We start from the raw sequence: 20,954 nt of genomic DNA, 5'->3' as shown, positions 1-20,954 counted from the left end.
TCCTTGTGTGGTATAGCCAAAGCTCAGATTTGAATCCCATTGATAATCTATGGAAAGACTTGAAGATTGCTGTTCACTGACGCTCCCCATCCAACTTGACATTGTGTGAGCAAATTTGCAAGGAAGAATAGGAGAAACTTCCCAAAGCCAAATGTGCAAAGCTGATACAGACATACCCACGAAGACTCGAAGCTGTAATCGCTGTCAAAGTCGCTTTTATGAAGCATTGACTCAGGTGGTTGAATACTTATGTAATGTAATGGAAAACCAAATACTGCATTGGAGTCATCAGAAGGAACCAGAAGAAGTAAAGAGCAAAGTTGCAGTTATCAGGAGGAACCTGGAAAGGATTCGGGTTTCAGCTGCTACTCTTCTACCCTCAAACTCATCCGGGCGCAGCCAAGTGAACCTTCCAGAAAATTTTCAGCATGAATTCTTTTCTCCTAAAAATAAATTAGACATTTCTGCATTTAAATTTTTTAATTATTTCGTGAAAATTTCTAAAAATAAAATTCCACTGACATTATGGGGTATTATGGGGTACATTATGTGTAGATCAGTGACAAAAATGTCAATTTAATCCATTTCAAATGCAGGCTGTAACATAACAAAATGTGAAAAAGTCAAGGTGTGTGAATACTTTCTGAAAAAACTGTATGTGCCCCAAATTCCATGTATCATTCACATTTCTAGAATGCCAAACATTCCTCTAAACTGCACATCTGACATTTCAGCTAATCGTTTTTGGCAGAGCAAGTTAAACTTAAAACTCTACAATTCATGATAAAATTACACACACTCAAAATGTATATTCCATTCACATTCATATATATATATACACCTCTTCACATAGCTGTCCCCCCCCTCCCCCCACCCCCCAAATTCTTTTCACATGTCCGAACCACCTCAACCTAATCCTATGCATGACCTCACTAATGCTCTCTATACCTAACCTACCTCCTAATTACACATTTGGTTTCCTATCCTTCAGTGTCACATTACAAATACATCTCACCATTCTCATTTCATTTCGCTAACACCTCTGCTCATATATATATATAAATATAAGCCAAAATATGTTGTTCAAGGTAATACATAGTCAGATCACGAAGTCACTCAAATCAATAACCAAGGTAACAGCTCGTTAGCCATCCAGTCGATGTTACTAGGATGTCAGTTGTGGTGCCATGATAAATTTACACACACTAAAATACAAAACTTACAAACTCTATGATACACATCAACTTATAAACAAACTATAATACATATAAAACGTATCAACAAACTCTATAATACATGTAAAACTTATAAACAAACTCTATAATACATATAAAACTTATAAACAAACTCTATAATACATATAAAACTTATAAACAAACTCTATAATACATATAAAACTTATAAACAAACTCTATAATACATATAAAACGTATCAACAAACTCTATAACACATATAAAACTTATAAACAAACTCTATAATACATATAAAACTTATAAACAAACTCTATAATACATATAAAACTTATAAACAAACTCTATAATACATATAAAACTTATAAACAAACTCTATAATATATATAAAACTTATAAACAAACTCTATAATACAGATAAAACTTATAAACAAACTCTATAATACATGTAAAACTTACAAACAAACTCTATAATACATAAAAAACTTATAAACAAACTCTATAATACATATAAAACTTATAAACAAACTCTATAATACATTATTTTTTTTATTTTTTTTGGATACTGAATCGAGGCTCGTGAAAGAGCTGACATTTACTTCACAAACAAATCAACCAGACAAACAAAATATATAAAAAGAGGGAGCGGAAGACAAGAGAATGGGAAGCACACAAACACTTGAGAGCACACAACATTTGAGAGCAGGGAGATGTGTGGGAGGGAGAGGGCTCGGGGGGAGGAGGCGTGGGAAGGGGTGGGGTCGGAGGTGGGGGGTGGGAGAAGTATAAAACACAAGGACACCAAGGACTTCCAGGTCAGAAGTTGGTATTTCAAAAAGTGGAATTGGGGTGAAATTATCGGGGATAGAAAAGATCAAGGTTTTGGATGGGGGAAGATAAGAGATGGTGGTGAACAGCTGTTTTAAAGACCTGGAGGGTGGAGTGGGATTGAAGAGAGTGAGGGAGTTTGTTCCAGAGGCGGGAGAAAAGAGGAATGAAGGAGCGAAGGTGAGCAGAGAGTCTTGATTTTGGCAGTTTAACCATAAGAGGGTTGCAGGCAGATCTTGTGCGACCTGTAGGAATATTTGCGGGACAGAGCCCAGAGAGAGCTGGGGGGGCAAGGCCAGAGATATTATAAACCCCAGCTTGTGCGACCCCAGCTTGGGGGGCAATATAAAACTTATAAACAAACTCTATAATACATATAAAACTTATAAACAAACTCTATAATACATATAAAACTTATAAACAAACTCTATAATACATGTAAATCTCATAAACAAACTCTATAATACATATAAAACTTATAAACAAACTCTACAATACATATAAAACTTAAAAGCAAACTCTATAATACATATTGTAGCAGCTACCGCTGGGTTTTCACAATCGCCTTGCACCTATCAAGGACGCGGAGCGATCACCATGCCGGGCTCGTCCAGGACGCCCGGGCAGGCTCGCCCTCAACTTGCCAGGCCGCAGCCAGGACGCTCGGCCACACCCCCTCTCGCCTTTCCTGGGCAAACGCTCCGGGATAATGTGTGTATATATATTGCTGCCCGATAAACGGGCTTTTCAGAGTACCTGAGTGTTTTGTTTGAATAAAGCAACTCGGACGAATTCCAGCTTTTTGTCGCGTCCATTCTTCCGATCGACGTTGGAGCCTGAGCTCCTTCATTGGTGACCTACCGACATGGACACGGCAGTCGCCCTCAAACTGCCTACCTTCTGGGAGGCTCACGTGGCGGTTTGGTTCGCACAGGCGGACTCCCTGTTCGCCCTGCGAGGCATCATGGCCGACGACACCCGCTTCCACCATGTGGTAGCAGCGCTCGGTTCAGCCACCGCGGCCCGCGCCCTGAGCCTCCTCGAGAGCCCGCCAGCCGCTGACAAATATGGCGCGATTAAAAAGCTCCTCCTCGACGCTTTCGCCCTCCCATCGGCGGAACGCGCACGGCTCCTGCTCGACCTGCCCGAGCTCGGCGACACGCGCCCTTCCGAGCGAATGGACTACATGCTTTCACTGCTCGGCGAGCACTCTCCGGCATTCCTGTTCTGGGAGCTGTTCCTCCGTCAGCTGCCTAGCCCGGTACGCCTCGCCCTGGCAAGCACGACGATCACGGATCCCCGTGCCCTTGCCAGGGAAGCCGACAAGATCTCCGCCGCAGGCCAGCGCATCACAGCAGCGACCTGGGGCCCACCGCCGTCCGACGCTACACCCATGGCGCCCGAGCACCCGGCACGGTCGACGACCGAACTGCCGATGCAATTGGCGGCCGCTACACCGAGCCGACCACCTCCAGCACGACGACCGGGGCCTCCACCTGACCAAGCATGGTGTTACTATCATGCCAGGTTCGGACAGAAGGCCCGGACATGCCGACCCCCGTGCACCTTCGGCAGGCCGGGAAACGGCCGGGCCGGCGTTCATTACCAGCCATGAGCGCTGGCCACACGGGCAACTTACTGTTCATCATGGATAAAGCGTCCGGACGGCGCTTCCTGTGCGACATCGGCGCCCAACTGAGCGTCATACCCGCCTCTGACCAGGACAGGCAGTCTGCGGTTTGCAGCCCCTCCTTGGTTGCGGCCAACGGATCGGCCATCCGCACCTTCGGCCTGCGCAACGTCACCCTCTGCTTCGGCGGCCAATGCTTTGCTTGGACGTTTGTAACCGCAAACGTTCCCATGGCTCTGCTAGGCGCCGACTTCCTCTGCGCACACGGACTGCTGGTGGACGTCCAACGGCGTCGTTTAATAAACGCTGAAACCTTCAGCTCCCTGGTGTGCACATTGAGCAGCTCCGTGCCGACCGAGCTGGCATGCGCCCTCCCGGCGGCGAACAAGTTTGCTCGCCTGCTCACGGAGTTCCCGGCCCTCACGCGGCCGACGTTTTCGGCCGTCGCAGTACGGCATGGGATCGAGCACCATATACCAACCACGGGCCCGCCGGTCTACGCCAGAGCCCGCCGCCTCGACCCAGCCAAGCTCGCCGTGGCCAAAGCCGAGTTTGACGCTTTAGAACACCTCGGCATCGTGTGGCGCTCCGATAGCGCGTGGGCTTCGCCACTACACATCGTCCCAAAGCCAGGGGGCGGCTGGCACCCATGTGGCGACTACCGCCACCTTAACGATGCTACCACCCCCGACAGGTATCCGATCCCGCACATCCAAGACTTCTCCGCCCGTCTGGCGGGATGGGTCATTTTTTCGAAAATTGATCTCATACAGGGATATCACACCAGGTACCTGTCAGGGCAGCCGACGTCCCTAAAACGGCAGTCATCATGCCGTTCGGCTTATTTGAATTCTTACAGATGCCGTTTGGTCTCAAGAACGCGGCTCAGGCGTTCCAGCGCTTGATGGACGGCATGCTGCGTGACCTGCCGTTCTTTTTCGTTTACCTGGACGACATCCTCGTCGCCAGCACGTCCCGGGCCGAGCACCTCCTCCACCTCCGAACACTGTTCGGGCGCCTCAGCGAGCATGGCCTCATCGTCAACCCGGCCAAATGCCACTTCGGCACGACGGCCGTTGATTTTTTGGGCCACCACATCACCAAGAACGGGGCCGTGCCGCTGCCAACCAAGGTCGAGGCCATCACCACGTTCCCGCATCCCCGCACCATAAAGGCCCTGCAGGAATTCCTGGGAATGGTGAATTTTTATCACCGCTTCGTGCCCCGCGCTGCTCAACTCATGCGGCCCCTCTACGAAGCCCTCCGGGGCAAGCCGGCCAAGCACGACATCGCCTGGTCCGCAGCAATGGACGCGGCCTTCCAAAGCTCAAAGCGGGCCCTCGCCGACGCAACACTGCTCGCTCACCCGGTGCTCAACGCTCCCATCGCCCTCACCACGGATGCCTCCGACTACGCGGTGGGCGCCGTACATGAGCAATGGGTGAACGGGGTTTGGCAGCCACTCGCTTTTTTCAGCCGGCAGCTCCGGCCGAACGAGCTCAAATACAGCACGTTTGACCGTGAGCTCCTCGGTCTACACCTGGCCGTCCACCATTTCCGCCACCTCCTGGAGGGCCGACCTTTCACGGCGTTCGTCGACCACAAGCCGTTGGTTTACGCAATGGCCAAGGTCACGGAGCCGTGGTCGGCCCGCCAACAGTGCCACCTCTCCGCCGTGTCGGAGTTTACCACGGACATCCGGCACGTCGCCGGCAAAAACAACGCCGTGGCCGACTGTCTTTCCCGGGCCAGCGCGAATGCGGTCCACCTGGGCGTGGACTTCGCGCTTATGGCGGCAGACCAAACCACCGACACCACGGTGCAAGCCCTCCGGGCGGCGGACACGGGCCTCCGCCTGGCCTACATCCCCTTCGCGGACACTGCCCTGCTCTGCGACGTCTCCCAAGGCCAGCCTCGCCCCATTGTGCCCTTCACCTGGCAACGCCGCATCTTCGCCTCCCTCCACGGCCTTTCCCACCCGGGCCGGAAAGCTTCCCAGAAGCTGGTGTCGGCGCGATTCGTCTGGCACGGCCTTCGTCGGGACGTCCGCGATTGGACCAGCACCTGCACAGCCTGCCAACGGGCCACGGTCCACCGACACACCCAGGCCCCGCTGGCACCTTTCACCGTGCCCGAACGACGTTTCGACCACGTCAACGTGGATCTGGTGGGCCCCCTCCCCCTGTCACAGGGGTTCACACACCTGCTCACCATGGTGGACAGGACCACCAGGTGGCCGGAGGCCGTTCCCCTCGTCTCCACCACCACCGCCGACGTGGCGCAGGCTTTCATCGCCACCTGCGTCGCCCGCTTCGGCGCACCGGCGGACATCTCATCAGACCGCGGACCACAGTTCACCTCCGAGCTGTGGGGCGCGGTCGCCCGCAACCTGGGGGTCAAGCTCCACCGTACTACGGCCTACCACCCCCAAGCAAACGGGTTGTGCGAGCGATTCCACCGCTCCATGAAGGCCGCACTCATGGACGGCCTTCAAGACGGCGGTTGGGCCGACCGGCTGCCGTGGGTCCTTTTGGGCCTCCACACGGCCCCCAAGGAGGACCTCCAGGCATCCACCGCCGAGCTTGTCTACGGCCAGGCGCTACGCGTCCCGGGCGAATTCGTGCCCGACGCTACCAGTCCCTGGTCCGCAGCTCACCAGCGCTCGGACCTCCAGGAGGCCGCCCGACGGTTTGCCCCCGTGCCAACATCCCACTACGGTGACCCCCAGTCCTACGTCCCCCCAGCACTTCGCACAGCGGAGTATGTTTTTGTGCATCACGACGCACATCGGGGGCCACTCCGGCTGCCGTACGACGGGCCCTTCCGGGTCCTGCGACGGGACGACAAGTCGTTCGTCATCGACATCGGCGGCAGGTCGGACCGGATTGCGGTGGACCGCCTCAGGCCGGCGCACGTGGACGTCGACCAACCACCACGGGTGGCCCTTCCGCCACGGCGAGGCCGCCCCCCGTCCACGGTGCCCCCCACTCGACCGCCCACCACCACACCGGACCCCCCCCCCCCCACGACCCGCCAGGGGTCGCTTCGGCCGGGTCATCAGGACCCCCCTCAAATTGACCCTGCCAGTGCAAGTCGATTCTGGGGGGACGTGTGTAGCGGCTACCGCTGGGTTTTCACAATCGCCTTGCACCTATCAAGGACGCGGAGCGATCACCATGCCGGGCTCGTCCAGGACGCCCGGGCAGGCCCGCGCTCAACTTGCGAGGCCGCAGCCAGGACGCTCGGCCACGCCCCCTCTCGCCTTTCCTGGGCAAATGCTCCGGGATAATGTGTGTATATATATTGCTGCCCGATAAACGGGCTTTTCAGAGTACCTGAGTGTTTTGTTTGAATAAAGCAACTCGGACGAATTCCAGCTTTTTGTCGCGTCCATTCTTCCGATCGACGTGGGAGCCCGAGCTCCTTGGTGATATGATACATGGTGAGGTGATACATATAAAACTTATAAGCAAACTCTATAATACATATAAAACTTATAAACAAACTCTATAATACATATAAAACTTATAAACAAACTCTATAATACATATAAAACTTATAAACAAACTCTATAATACATATAAAACGTATCAACAAACTCTATAATACATATAAAACTTATAAACAAACTCTATAATATATATAAAACTTATCAACAAACTCTATAATACAAATAAAACTTAGAAGCAAATTCTATAATACATATAAAACTAATAAACAAACTCTATAATACATATAAAACTAATAAGCAAACTCTATCATACATATAAAACTTATAAACAAACTCTATAATACATATAAAACTTATAAACAAACTCTATAATACATATAAAACTTATAAACAAACTCTATAATACATATAAAACTTATAACCAAACTCTATAATACATTTAAAACTAATAAGCAAACTCTATAATACATACAAAACTAATAAACAAACTCTATAATACATATAAAACTTATAAACAAACTCTATCATACATATAAAACTTATAAACAAACTCTATAATACATATAAAACTTATAAACAAACTCTATAATACATATAAAACTTATAAACAAACTCTATAATACATATAAAACTTATAACCAAACTCTATAAATCTATCTATAATTCCAGCAATCTCTGTGTGTGTGTGTGTGTGTGTGTCTGTGTGTGTGTTTGTTTGTCTGTGACCGCTGTTTCTCGACAACCACGGGTCCGATATACTTGCAACTTGCCAGATATATTGCTGGGGACCCGAGGATGTGCCTTTTCAAGGTTTCATATTAATCGGACAAGTAGTTAGCGAGCTATGTCCAAAAAACGATTCAACCAATCAGAGAGCAGCGAGCTATCACATGTGCCGAACGTGGCGAACAGACTCTGCCTCAGACGGCACATTTGAGAGCGTATTCATTTATTTCACGTTGGCAAACTATGTTGGCGTTAAACTATGTTTTAAAACTAATTAAAACTACTTTGCGATTCATCGTAACTGCGATATGCGACCTTCCGGACAGTCAAATGAGGACGTCACTTCCGGACTTACGGATAGTCAGAGTGACGCTGAACGTGGCGAGCAGACGCTGCCTCGGACGGCACATTTGAGAGCGTATTCATTTATTTGACGTTGCAATCTGTGTTGATTGTTGTAAGGTACGATCGATTGTAGTACATACATATTTATATTTTGTACATATTCATTACGGGCACGTCACGGGTACGGGTACGGTACGGGTACGGTACGGGTACGGTACGGGTACGGTTCCGGGTACGGTACGGTTACGGGTACGCCACGTACGGGCACGTCCTAGTACATATAAAACTAATAAGCAAACTCTATAATACATATAAAACTTATAAACAAATTCTATAATACATATAAAACTAATAAGCAAACTCTATAATACATATAAAACTTATAAACAAACTCTATAATACATATAAAACTAATAAGCAAACTCTATCATCTATCTATCTATAATTCCAGCAATCTCTGTGTGTGTGTGTGTGTGTGTCTGTGTGTCTGTGTGTCTGTGTGTCTGTGTGTGTGTTTGTTTGTCTGTGGCCGCTGTTTCTCGACAACCACGGGTCCGATATACTTTAAACTTGCCAGGTATATTGCTGGGGACCCGAGGATGTGCCTTTTCAAGGTTTCATATTAATCGGACAAGTAGTTACCGAGCTATGTCCAAAAAACGATTCAACCAATCAGAGAGCAGCGAGCTATCACGTGTGCCGAACGTGCCGAACAGACTCTGCCTCGGACGGCACATTTGAGAGCGTATTCATTTATTTCACGTTGGCAAACTATGTTGGCGTTAAACTATGTTTTAAAACTAATTAAAACTAATTTGCGATTCATCGTAACTGCGATATGCGACCTTCCGGACAGTCAAATGAGGACGTCACTTCCGGACTTACGGATAGTCATAGTGACGCTGAACGTGGCGAGCAGACGCTGCCTCGGACGGCACATTTGAGAGCGTATTCATTTATTTGACGTTGCAATCTGTGTTGATTGTTGTAAGGTACGATCGATTGTAGTACATACATATTTATGTGTCTTTGTAGGCAAGGCGGTGTTTTGCCGGTGTTTTGCCAGTGTTTTGTTTTTGCCGGTGTTTTGCCGGTTGCCGGTGTTTTGTAGGCAAGGCGAGGCATCATTGTGTCTGCCGTCGCTTGGATAGACATGAAACAGGCATCCTGTCTGCCAGAATTATTTGGTGGACGTTAAAGATCCCACAGTGTCCTTCGCGAAGAGTAGGCGAGCTATCGCCGGCACCCTGGCCGAATTTCTAAATTCTGACCCGAACCAGCAGATGACATTGCATCAGCGGTACAGCCACGCCCCCACCAATGATGTCACTCGCAGCCTTGTGCTGCATACACAAGAAGAAGAAGAACTGCATACATATATCTATAATTCCAGCAATCTCTGTGTGTGTGTGTGTGTGTCTGTGTGTGTGTTTGTTTGTCTGTGACCGCTGTTTCTCGACAACCACGGGTCCGATATACTTGCAACTTGCCAGGTATATTGCTGGGGACCCGAGGATGTGCCTTTTCAAGGTTTCATATTAATCGGACAAGTAGTTAGCGAGCTATGTCCAAAAAACGATTCAACCAATCAGAGAGCAGCGAGCTATCACGTGTGCCGAACGTGGCGAACAGACTCTGCCTCGGACGGCACATTTGAGAGCGTATTCATTTATTTCACGTTGGCAAACTATGTTGGCGTTAAACTATGTTTTAAAACTAAATAAAACTAATTTGCGATTCATCGTAACTGCGATTTGCGACCTTCCGGACAGTGAAGACTTCACTTCCGGCAGCCAATCACAGAACGCGTTGTTGCGAGCCGAGCCGAGCGCGTGCGCCATTACGGTTCGTAATTCGATTTCTTCTGGAGAAAATAATAATTTCTCGATTTCTTATGCGCATTATTTCTCCCAGAGCGAAGGGCGGAAGCGAAGAGCGTTGTTTTTTTTGTTTACGGGCGTACGGGCGTACGGGCGGGGTAGAGCGTACGGGTCGCGTTTTTTTGTTTTTTTGGCAAGGAACGGGCACCCACGTACGGGCATGCCCTAGTCTATCTATAATTCCAGCAATCTCTGTGTGTGTGTGTGTGTGTGTGTGTGTGTGTCTGTGTGTCTGTGTGTGTGTTTGTTTGTCTGTGACCGCTGTTTCTCGACAACCACGGGTCCGATATACTTTAAACTTGCCAGGTATATTGCTGGGGACGCGAGGATGTGCCTTTTCAAGGTTTCATATTAATCGAACAAGTAGTTACCGAGCTATGTCCAAAAAACGATTCAACCAATCAGAGAGCAGCGAGCTATCACGTGTGCCGAACGTGCCGAACAGACTCTGCCTCGGACGGCACATTTGAGAGCGTATTCATTTATTTCACGTTGGCAAACTATGTTGGCGTTAAACTATGTTTTAAAACTAATTAAAACTAATTTGCGATTCATCGTAACTGCGATATGCGACCTTCCGGACAGTCAAATGAGGACGACACTTCCGGACTTACGGATAGTCATAGTGACGCTGAACGTGGCGAGCAGACGCTGCCTCGGACGGCACATTTGAGAGTGTATTCATTTATTTGACGTTGCAATCTGTGTTGATTGTTGTAAGGTACGATCGATTGTAGTACATACATATTTATATTTTGTACATATTCATTACGGGCACGTCACGGGTACGGTACGGGTACGGTACCGGGTACGGGTACGGTACCGGGTACGGTTACGGGTCCGCCACGTATGGGCACTTTCAAGGTTTCATATTAATCGGAGAAGTAGTTACCGAGCTATGGCGATTTCTTTACCAAACTCCGCAAGCCGTTCGCTTTGGACCAAACCATTTCATGTAAATAGAGGGGGGGGGGGGGGGGATTGTCACCGTACTCGCAAGCCGTTCGCTTTGGACCAAACCATTTCATGTAAATAGAGGGGGGGGATTGTCACCGTACTCGCAAGCCGTTCGCTTTGGCTTTGCGAATGGACCAAACCATTTCATGTAAATAGAGGGGGGGGGGGGGATATAATTTTAGATATCTATCTATAATTCCAGCAATCTCTGTGTGTGTGTGTGTGTGTGTGTGTGTGTGTGTGTGTGTGTCTGTGTGTGTGTTTGTTTGTCTGTGACCGCTGTTTCTCGACAACCACGGGTCCGATATACTTGCAACTTGCCAGGTATATTGCTGGGGACCCGAGGATGTGCCTTTTCAAGGTTTCATATTAATCGGACAAGTAGTTAGCGAGCTATGTCCAAAAAACGATTCAACCAATCAGAGAGCAGCGAGCTATCACGTGTGCCGAACGTGGCGAACAGACTCTGCCTCGGACGGCACATTTGAGAGTGTATTCATTTATTTCACGTTGGCAAACTATGTTGGCGTTAAACTATGTTTTAAAACTAAATAAAACTAATTTGCGATTCATCGTAACTGCGATTTGCGACCTTCCGGACAGTGAAGACTTCACTTCCGGCAGCCAATCACAGAACGCGTTGTTGCGAGCCGAGCCGAGCGCGTGCGCCATTACGGTTCGTAATTCGATTTCTTCCAGAGAAAATAATAATTTCTCGATTTCTTATGCGCATTATTTCTCCCAGAGCGAAGGGCGGAAGCGAAGAGCGTTGTTTTTTTTGTTTACGGGCGTACGGGCGTACGGGCGGGGTAGAGCGTACGGGTAGCGTTTTTTTTTTTTTTTGGCAAGGAACGGGCACCCACGTACGGGCATGCCCTAGTATATATAGTACGGGCATGCCCTAGTACATATAAAACTTATAAACAAACTCTATAATACATATAAAACTTATAAACAAACTCTATAATACATATAAAACTTATAAACAAACTCTATAATCTATCTATAATTCCAGCAATCTCTGTGTGTGTGTGTGTGTGTGTGTGTGTGTGTGTGTGTGTCTGTGTGTCTGTGTGTGTGTTTGTTTGTCTGTGACCGCTGTTTCTCGACAACCACGGGTCCGATATACTTTAAACTTGCCAGGTATATTGCTGGGGACCCGAGGATGTGCCTTTTCAAGGTTTCATATTAATCGGACAAGTAGTTACCGAGCTATGTCCAAAAAACGATTCAACCAATCAGAGAGCAGCGAGCTATCACGTGTGCCGAACGTGCCGAACAGACTCTGCCTCGGACGGCACATTTGAGAGCGTATTCATTTATTTCACGTTGGCAAACTATGTTGGCGTTAAACTATGTTTTAAAACGAATTAAAACTAATTTGCGATTCATCGTAACTGCGATATGCGACCTTCCGGACAGTCAAATGAGGACGTCACTTCCGGACTTACGGATAGTCATAGTGACGCTGAACGTGGCGAGCAGACGCTGCCTCGGACGGCACATTTGAGAGCGTATTCATTTATTTGACGTTGCAATCTGTGTTGATTGTTGTAAGGTACGATCGATTGTAGTACATACATATTTATGTGTCTTTGTAGGCAAGGCGGTGTTTTGCCGGTGTTTTGCCGGTGTTTTGTTTTTGCCGGTGTTTTGCCGGTTGCCGGTGTTTTGTAGGCAAGGCGAGGCATCATTGTGTCTGCCGTCGCTTGGATAGACATGAAACAGGCATCCTGTCTGCCAGAATTATTTGGTGGACGTTAAAGATCCCACAGTGTCCTTCGCGAAGAGTAGGCGAGCTATCGCCGGCACCCTGGCCGAATTTCTAAATTCTGACCCGAACCAGCAGATGACATTGCATCAGCGGTACAGCCACGCCCCCACCAATGATGTCACTCGCAGCCTTGTGCTGCATACACAAGAAGAAGAAGAACTGCATACATCTATCTATAATTCCAGCAATCTCTGTGTGTGTGTGTGTGTGTGTGTCTGTGTGTCTGTGTGTGTGTTTGTTTGTCTGTGACCGCTGTTTCTCGACAACCACGGGTCCGATATACTTTAAACTTGCCAGGTATATTGCTGGGGACCCGAGGATGTGCCTTTTCAAGGTTTCATATTAATCGGACAAGTAGTTACCGAGCTATGTCCAAAAAACGATTCAACCAATCAGAGAGCAGCGAGCTATCACGTGTGCCGAACGTGCCGAACAGACTCTGCCTCGGACGGCACATTTGAGAGCGTATTCATTTATTTCACGTTGGCAAACTATGTTGGCGTTAAACTATGTTTTAAAACTAATTAAAACTAATTTGCGATTCATCGTAACTGCGATATGCGACCTTCCGGACAGTCAAATGAGGACGTCACTTCCGGACTTACGGATAGTCATAGTGACGCTGAACGTGGCGAGCAGACGCTGCCTCGGACGGCACATTTGAGAGCGTATTCATTTATTTGACGTTGCAATCTGTGTCGATTGTTGTAAGGTACGATCGATTGTAGTACATACATATTTATATTTTGTACATATTCATTACGGGCACGTCACGGGTACGGTACGGGTACGGTACCGGGTACGGTTACGGGTACGCCACGTACGGGCACTTTCAAGGTTTCATATTAATCGGAGAAGTAGTTACCGAGCTATGGCGATTTCTTTACCAAACTCCGCAAGCCGTTCGCTTTGGACCAAACCATTTCATGTAAATAGAGGGGGGGGATTGTCACCGTACTCGCAAGCCGTTCGCTTTGGACCAAACCATTTCATGTAAATAGAGGGGGGGGGGGGGGGGGTTGTCACCGTACTCGCAAGCCGTTCGCTTTGGCTTTGCGAATGGACCAAACCATTTCATGTAAATAGAGGGGGGGGGATATAATTTTAGATATATATATAGTACGGGCATGCCCTAGTACATATAAAACTTATAAACAAACTCTATAATACATATAAAACTTATAAACAAACTCTATAATACATATAAAACTTATAAACAAACTCTATAATACATATAAAACTTATAAACAAACTCTATAATACATATAAAACTTATAAACAAACTCTATAATACGTACATATAAAACAAGAAAGCATCTCAAAATGAAAAGCCCGCTTTGTTACTCAAACTAAACTTAAAGATAAGAACAGTTTTTTTTTTTTTAAACATTGTATATTTCATTTATTTGTATTCTTGATATTCTCATATTAAAGGGTTTGTTTTTTTTTGGAAGATTTCATGACAAAAGCTCAAATGGCAAAAAAGTTATGACCTGGACACAGACAGACAGACAGACATACACACAGAGCCCCAACAATTGCAAAAAAGACAAAAGAAAAATAAAGGATGAAATACCAGCAGATACATAGTGACAATTGGGAGAAAGACAAAAGAGCAGTGAAAAATAAAAAAAAGAGTTGGACATATTGTGGATCGACAAAGAAGGATCACTGGAATGGCTAAGAAGAGGTCAGCTGAACTGGGACAGAGAACGAATTAATGCCCAACACCAAGGACATCACATCAATGGCTTTAAAAAGATGGGAGGACTGAGCCAATCGGACAAGTGTAGGTTCTGCAAGGTAGAAACTGAAAACACAAGTCACCTATTGGGATGTAAAAAAAACTCATGTCAGAGCAGCTGTACATTCAAAGGCACAACAAGGTATGTGGAGTAATCCACTGGCACATCTGCAGAAATTTCAATATCCCAGTTCCACAAAACTCATGGAAACATGAACCAAACGCAATCATTGAAAAGAAGGACATAATGCAAATGTACAACCTGATCCCATCCAGCGTGAACACAGAAAAAAAGCACTGCCACAGGGCATAGTACTCAGGAACAAAAAGGACAAGACAGCATCGATGATTAAGATATCAGTACCCAGGGATTTTGGCCTAAATAAGGCAGAAATCAAGAAAATGACCAAATATCAAGACATCAAGAATGAAGTGAAAAGTTCCTGGAAGCTGAAGAGCACCAAAATTGTACCAGTGATAATTGTGGCAACAGGATTGAGGAAGAAGAACCTTACAGAGAACTTAAAAACCATCCGTGGGAACATTACCACAAACAAACTATCTTTGGAGGCTGTACGAGGCTCAGTGACGCTCCTGAAAAGAGGCCTTGGAACAAAACTCTGAGAACATGAAAACTTCCCACTTAGCCCTTGAATCACAATCCTACACCGAAGTGGGGGTGGATACTTCGAGTTCTGGGAGGACTCCGTTCCACCTTCTGAAACCCAAATTATGTGGATAACAATCAATGACACACACCCAAAAGTGATTACAAAATCCCGTTTCCTGCTGCGTGGAGGGACAATCTAACAATCTCGGCAATACATGTTACATTTACACGTACTATAAGAGATATAAAACTTACAAGCCCAACAATGTATGTAAAACTTACAAATTCTGCTATACATGTTAAACTTTCCAAGTTGACAATAACAGGTTAAATTTCTAAAGTGCAATATACATTTTTGAGAGTGAAACTTCAAGTTTGTTCATATTTACTTCCAGCTTTGCAAATTTCTGGAAGCATTTATCAAGAGCATTTCAGAGTTACACAGACTCATACTGGTTAATGAATATTAGAGCACTGGAATAATACATGTAGTACCATTTTACTGGTGTAGGATTAAATCCAGGACTCTTACTACCTGGCTTCATCACAGCGAACGTTATGGTGATGTTGGAACCTTCACTCTGAATGTGACACTCGTAGATTCCAAAGTGCGCCTCAGTGAGGTTTGTGTAAAGTACGCTGGAAACGTACAGCGTCCCATTGTAACCGGAATACCTGCGACAGACAAAGTCAACACAGCAAATAAATAACTCACATTTGCAAACTTATTATGTGACCAAGTTTAGAGGTCGAGGTAAATACACCTGCTATCTCAAATAAGAAGGTACACTGAACAATTTTGTTGTTTACTAGGTTGAGGCTCGTGTAAGAGCAAACACATATAACATATCATAAAGGGAGTGGGGGACAAGAGGGGGTGAGAAGGAAGCACAACAACAGTAGGGAATAGGGACATTGGGAGATCTGTGGAAGAGAGATGGCTGAGGTGGAGAACACGGGATAAACAATATTGACACTACCAAGACTTTCAGGAAAGAAAACAAGGAATTTGAAGGAGGTGGATTTGGGGTGTATTAGCGGGGGTAGAAAAGATCAAGGTTTTGGAAGGGGGAAGATAAGAGATGGTGGTGAACAGCTGTTCTAAAGAACTGGACGGAGGAGTGGGATTGAGGAGAGTGAGGGATTTGTTCCAGAGGCGAGAAAAAAGAGGAATGAAAAAGTGAAGGTGAGCAGAGCCTTGATTTTGGAAGTTTCACCAAAAGGGGTTGCTGACAGATCTTGTGCATCCTGCAGGAATATTGGGGGTGGGAAGAGTACAGACAGAGCAGGGGGAGCTAGGCCGGAGAAGAGTTGGCAGAAAACAGAAAGACCACCAACCTGCCTGTGGTGAGAGAAAGGCCCTCGGAATCAGCTTCATCGTGGGAGATACCAATGATTCTAAAAGACTTGGTTTCTATAGCGTGAAGCCGAGCTCGGTGTGAGGCAGGAGCCTGAGGGGAGAGCAGTACTCCATCAGGGGAGAGAGGAGAGCAGCCCAGAGGGGAGAGCAGTACTCCATCAAGCTGTGGATGAAAGCTTTGTATGTGGTGAGAAGATCAGTTCTGCCAACAAAAGGATTTCACACAACGGAGGATGCCCAGTCGGCGACTGGCTTTGGGGATCAGCTTGGAAATGTGGTTTTCCCAGGAAATATCATGGCAGATCCCAGGAAAGATCATAGTGAGACCCAAAAGCTTGACTGACAGAACTTCTTCGAGAGGATTGTTGAGAAAGTAGAGGTGAGGGTCTTCCAATCGGTCTTTTCGGAGAGACAAAGTGAGTGTGAGATTTGTCAGGATTGAAAGACATGTTCCACTTGTTTGACAAGTCTGTGATTGTGTCCAGGTCTGCAGAGAGTGAAGAGGCTGCTGCTTGCTGATCTGAGGGTTGAGGTATGGAGCGGCAGAGAGTGGAGTCGTCAGCAAAAAGATAGAGAGGATTTTCCAGAGAGTCGGAGAGATCATTAATGAAGACCAGAAAAAGCATAGGGCCCACAACACTGCCTTGAGGAACTCCAGCTTGGACAGGAAGAGGAGATGAGAGAATTCCATTTGGAGCCACACATTGACTACGACAGGAGAGGAAGTCCACCAGGCATGCGTGGAGATTTCCAGAGATGCCATAAGAAGAGAGTTTGTTGAGCAGAGCGGGGTGCTAGACCGTATCGAAGGCACGAGATATGTCAAGGGAGACCGCGCTGATATCCTGTCTGGCGTTGAGGACTTCCATCCATTGCTGAGACAGCAGAAGTAGCATGTCCAGAGTAGAGTGGCCTGGTCTGAATCCAAATTGATGATCAGAGATGAAGCCATTGGAGAAGAGGAAGGATTTCATGTCGGAAATGATAGATTCCAAGACTTTGCTGATTATTGAGAGCAGGCTGATTGGTCTGTAGTTGCAAGGATCTGTTTTTGCACCTTTTTGTGTAAAGCGGTGATGTTGGCTGATTTCCAAGCAGAAGGCAGATGACCTTGAGCAAAAGAGAGGGTGAAGAGAACAGAGAGAGGGAGTGAAAGAGCGGCAGAGGAGGAGTTTAGGACCCGTGGGCTGATGCCATCTAGTCCAGTTGCAGAACCGGTGTCGAGGATTGACAGAAACTTCTCCGTCTTGTCGGGAGAGAAGGACACAGAGTCCAGGAGCTGCTGGGTGTGACTGGGTAAGGTGGGTACAGAAAGCGATGGGTTTGGGACACAAGATTTTGAAGCAAACAGACTTGAGGAATTCAGCTGTGTAGCAATTTGAGGTAAGGGAGGGGATGGAGGGGGAATAAACACCAGAAACAGATTTTACCAGATGCCACCAGGATTTAGTAAGCTCGGTAATATGAGGAAGGTAATGAGAACTGTTGACAGTGTGTCGGAGATTGCAGAAGAGCTAGGAGAGAGGATAGGATGAGGAGGAGGACAAAAGGCTAGGTGGTGATGGGATGAAGGACCGTGAGGTGTAATATGAGGGGGCAGAGGGAAGCAGAAATTGGAGGAGGAGGAAGAGGAATGAGTTGGAAGAGAGAGGGAGGATGGAGGAGGCAGCCTTGTGGATGTGAGGGGAAACTTTGAGGAGGAGGAGTGAGGGGGGGGAGATTTGAAGAGGAGGGTGAGGGGGGAGTTTTGAAGGGGAGGGGAAGCGGTGGTGATGGAATGGGGGTACGACGGAGTAGAGGGATGGGATATGGTGTAGGACACTGGTAAAGGATAGGGTTTGTGGGATATGGGCAAGTAGAAGTGTAGGGGGGAATAGACAGTGAAGGGATTGACACTGAAGATGGACAAAAGGAACGATTAATGAAACACAAACATCCATTGCAACAAATAACAAATTCGTCCCAAAAATCACTTTCAGTTGAACGTCAGACCTGGACAGTTTACTCGTAAAACACTTGGGTCTGAAATGTTTCCTGGCTGACACCACAATATGGGAATAATTGTGGCCAGTAATTAAGTAGTAGCAGCAGGATAGTATATATATAGTATATAGTATAGTATATAGTATATATATAGTATAGTATATATTGTATATATAGTAGTATAGTATAGTATATATATATATATATATATATCTTGTAGTAGTATAGTATATAGTATATACTATATATATATTTATATATATATAGTATATACATACATATATATATATATATATATATATATATATATATATATATATATATATATATATATATATTGTTGTGGATATGAGAATGGTTTTTTTGTTGTTGTTGTTGTAGTGTAAATTGTTGTTAAAATATCGCCCTCCTTGCTCCAGTGTTGTATAAAGGTCAAAGGGCGTTCCCGTAGTTAGTTCCATAAAGCATACATGAAGGACACCATAATATCCATGTTCAGTAGCTTATTTCCTTATTATGTGTATTAGGGTAAGGCCTTGTCTTCCATTAAGATGACACTCCATTGCACCGAATTCAAATAGATAGATCCCCTTTCATTCCCCATTCCCACTCCCAAAACTTCTACTGCCAACTACAATTGCCGCCATTAAGCATGTGCTCAGCTCGGGGAAGAAGGGCGTGCCCGCCCATCGTCATCAAGGGCGGAGCCAGAGGGCCGTGCCGACCAATCAGGGCCGAGGCGAGCTGACCGAAGGGCGTGTCCTGGACACTAGCGGCTTGATCGCCTGAGGCGCTATAAAAGCGCGCGCGCAAAAGCCGAGAGTGTGTGGTTGGACTGAACAGGAGTTGAGTAGAGTTGAGTTGAGTAGAGTTGAGTTGAGAAGAGTTGAGTAAGGGATCCCTGAAAGAGCAGCTCCAGCCACCGCAAGTTCAGCCACAGCAGCTTCATCCACAGCAGCAGCAGCCACAGCAGCTTCAGCCACAGCAGCAGCAGCCACAGCAGCAGCAGCCACAGCAGCTTCAGCCACAGCAGCAGCCACAGCAGCTTCAGCCACAGCAGCTTGGGGGCCTTGACGGCAGTTTTTGAGCAGGGCCGCGAAGGAACGGCGGCTGCTAAACGCGCCGATCGAAAGAGGAACGGCGACTGCTAAACGCGCCGATCGAGAGAGGGCGGCGGCTGCTCATCCCCGACCCGACCGTGCTGTGGTTCCAGCTGGACCTTCCTCCCCTTCCAGCCATCCACCTCCTGCCATTCCTATCATCATTCCCCGCGTGAGTCTGTCTTTGTTTGTTCTGTCCCTGGGTAATAATTAAGACTGTAGGTAAGCTAATAATTGCACTGTGTCTCTGATTCTTCTGTATATTATTTTATTATCTTTCCTTCTCCTTGGTTACTTTGAGCGTGTAAATAGTAGGAATAAATTTAGTAGTATTTCAAACCTTTTTGTCTTCTTCTTCTTCTTCACATCCGTGTCGCCTTTGTCTTTTCCTTATTGAATACCTGTGGCGCGGTTTTGGCCAACGTTCGGGAATCGGGTTAGTCGGGGTAACTGTTAGGGCCGCGGCGCCATCCGCTCGGCAAATCAACATCTTATCCGTGGTCCGTAACAATTGGTGTCAGGAGCGGGATTGGACCCGAAGCGCGCTTAACGCGCTCAAAATTACGAGCTGCTGAAATTTGTTTTGTTTAAAAAAAACAAAAACAAAAACCCGAACTTTGAAATCGCGCCATGGCTAGTCAAGGCGATCAGATGCCGGTGGGGGAACTAGAAGAGGGGTTAGGGGTAACCCAGGATCAGAGGGAAGAAATTGAGGAGAGCAATGAGGAGGTGGTTGAGGAGGTGGTTGAGGAGGTGTCAGGCGCGCAAAATGGCGTCCTCGCGCACGCGGGTGTAGCGGCACCAAATTTAGCGGCGCCCGTGACCGTAGCAGCACCGGTGGATTCGAACCTTTTTTTGCTACAAATGGGGGCCATTATGGACAAAATGGGTGAGCGAATAAGGGACGAAGTGAGGGCTGATAGTGAGCGAATAAGGGACGAAGCGAGGGCTGATAGTGAAAAAATGGAAAACAGAATGATGGGGGCAAAGAGGGACGAAGCAAGGGGTACCAGTGAACGTTTAGACAATAAATTTGAGGGGTTAGACAACGGGATAAAAGAGGTGAAAAATGGGTTAACGGGGGTGGAAAATAGAATGGCTGCCCAGGAGAATCAGATAGAGGGGGTGAAAAATGGGTTAAGGGGGTTAGAAAACACAATGGACGACAAATTGCGGGAAGTAGGGGAGCAATCCGCCCGGGAAATCAAACGGATGGGGAACCAGATAGAGGAGGTGAAAATTGGGTTAGAAGGTAAATTAGATGCTCAGAGGGATGAATTGGGACAGATGAGGGTGGCATCTACAAAAGAGATGGAGGAGATGAAGGAGATGAAGGAGGAAATACGACGAGGTGTAAGCGAGGAGGTCTCGGGGG

The 20,954-nt window shown here is 47.1% G+C and overlaps 1 protein-coding gene across 1 annotated transcript in view; it reads right to left on the bottom strand.

Annotated features, from left to right (window-relative positions):
* Positions 1 to 20,954, bottom strand: part of LOC137412468 (single Ig IL-1-related receptor) — a 73,250-nt gene that overhangs the window by 7,579 nt on the left and 44,717 nt on the right. The window contains exon 3 of the mRNA XM_078772557.1: positions 15,672 to 15,811. Coding sequence (XP_078628683.1) covers positions 15,672 to 15,811 — 140 coding nt within the window. The remainder of the gene's footprint in view (positions 1 to 15,671; positions 15,812 to 20,954) is intronic.

Source organism: Myxine glutinosa, chromosome 1 (assembly GCF_964187855.1).
Source record: "Myxine glutinosa chromosome 1, kmMyxGlut1.1, whole genome shotgun sequence".
Taxonomy (NCBI): Eukaryota; Metazoa; Chordata; class Myxini; order Myxiniformes; family Myxinidae; genus Myxine; species Myxine glutinosa.
This window is presented reverse-complemented; position numbering and strand designations above follow the sequence as displayed.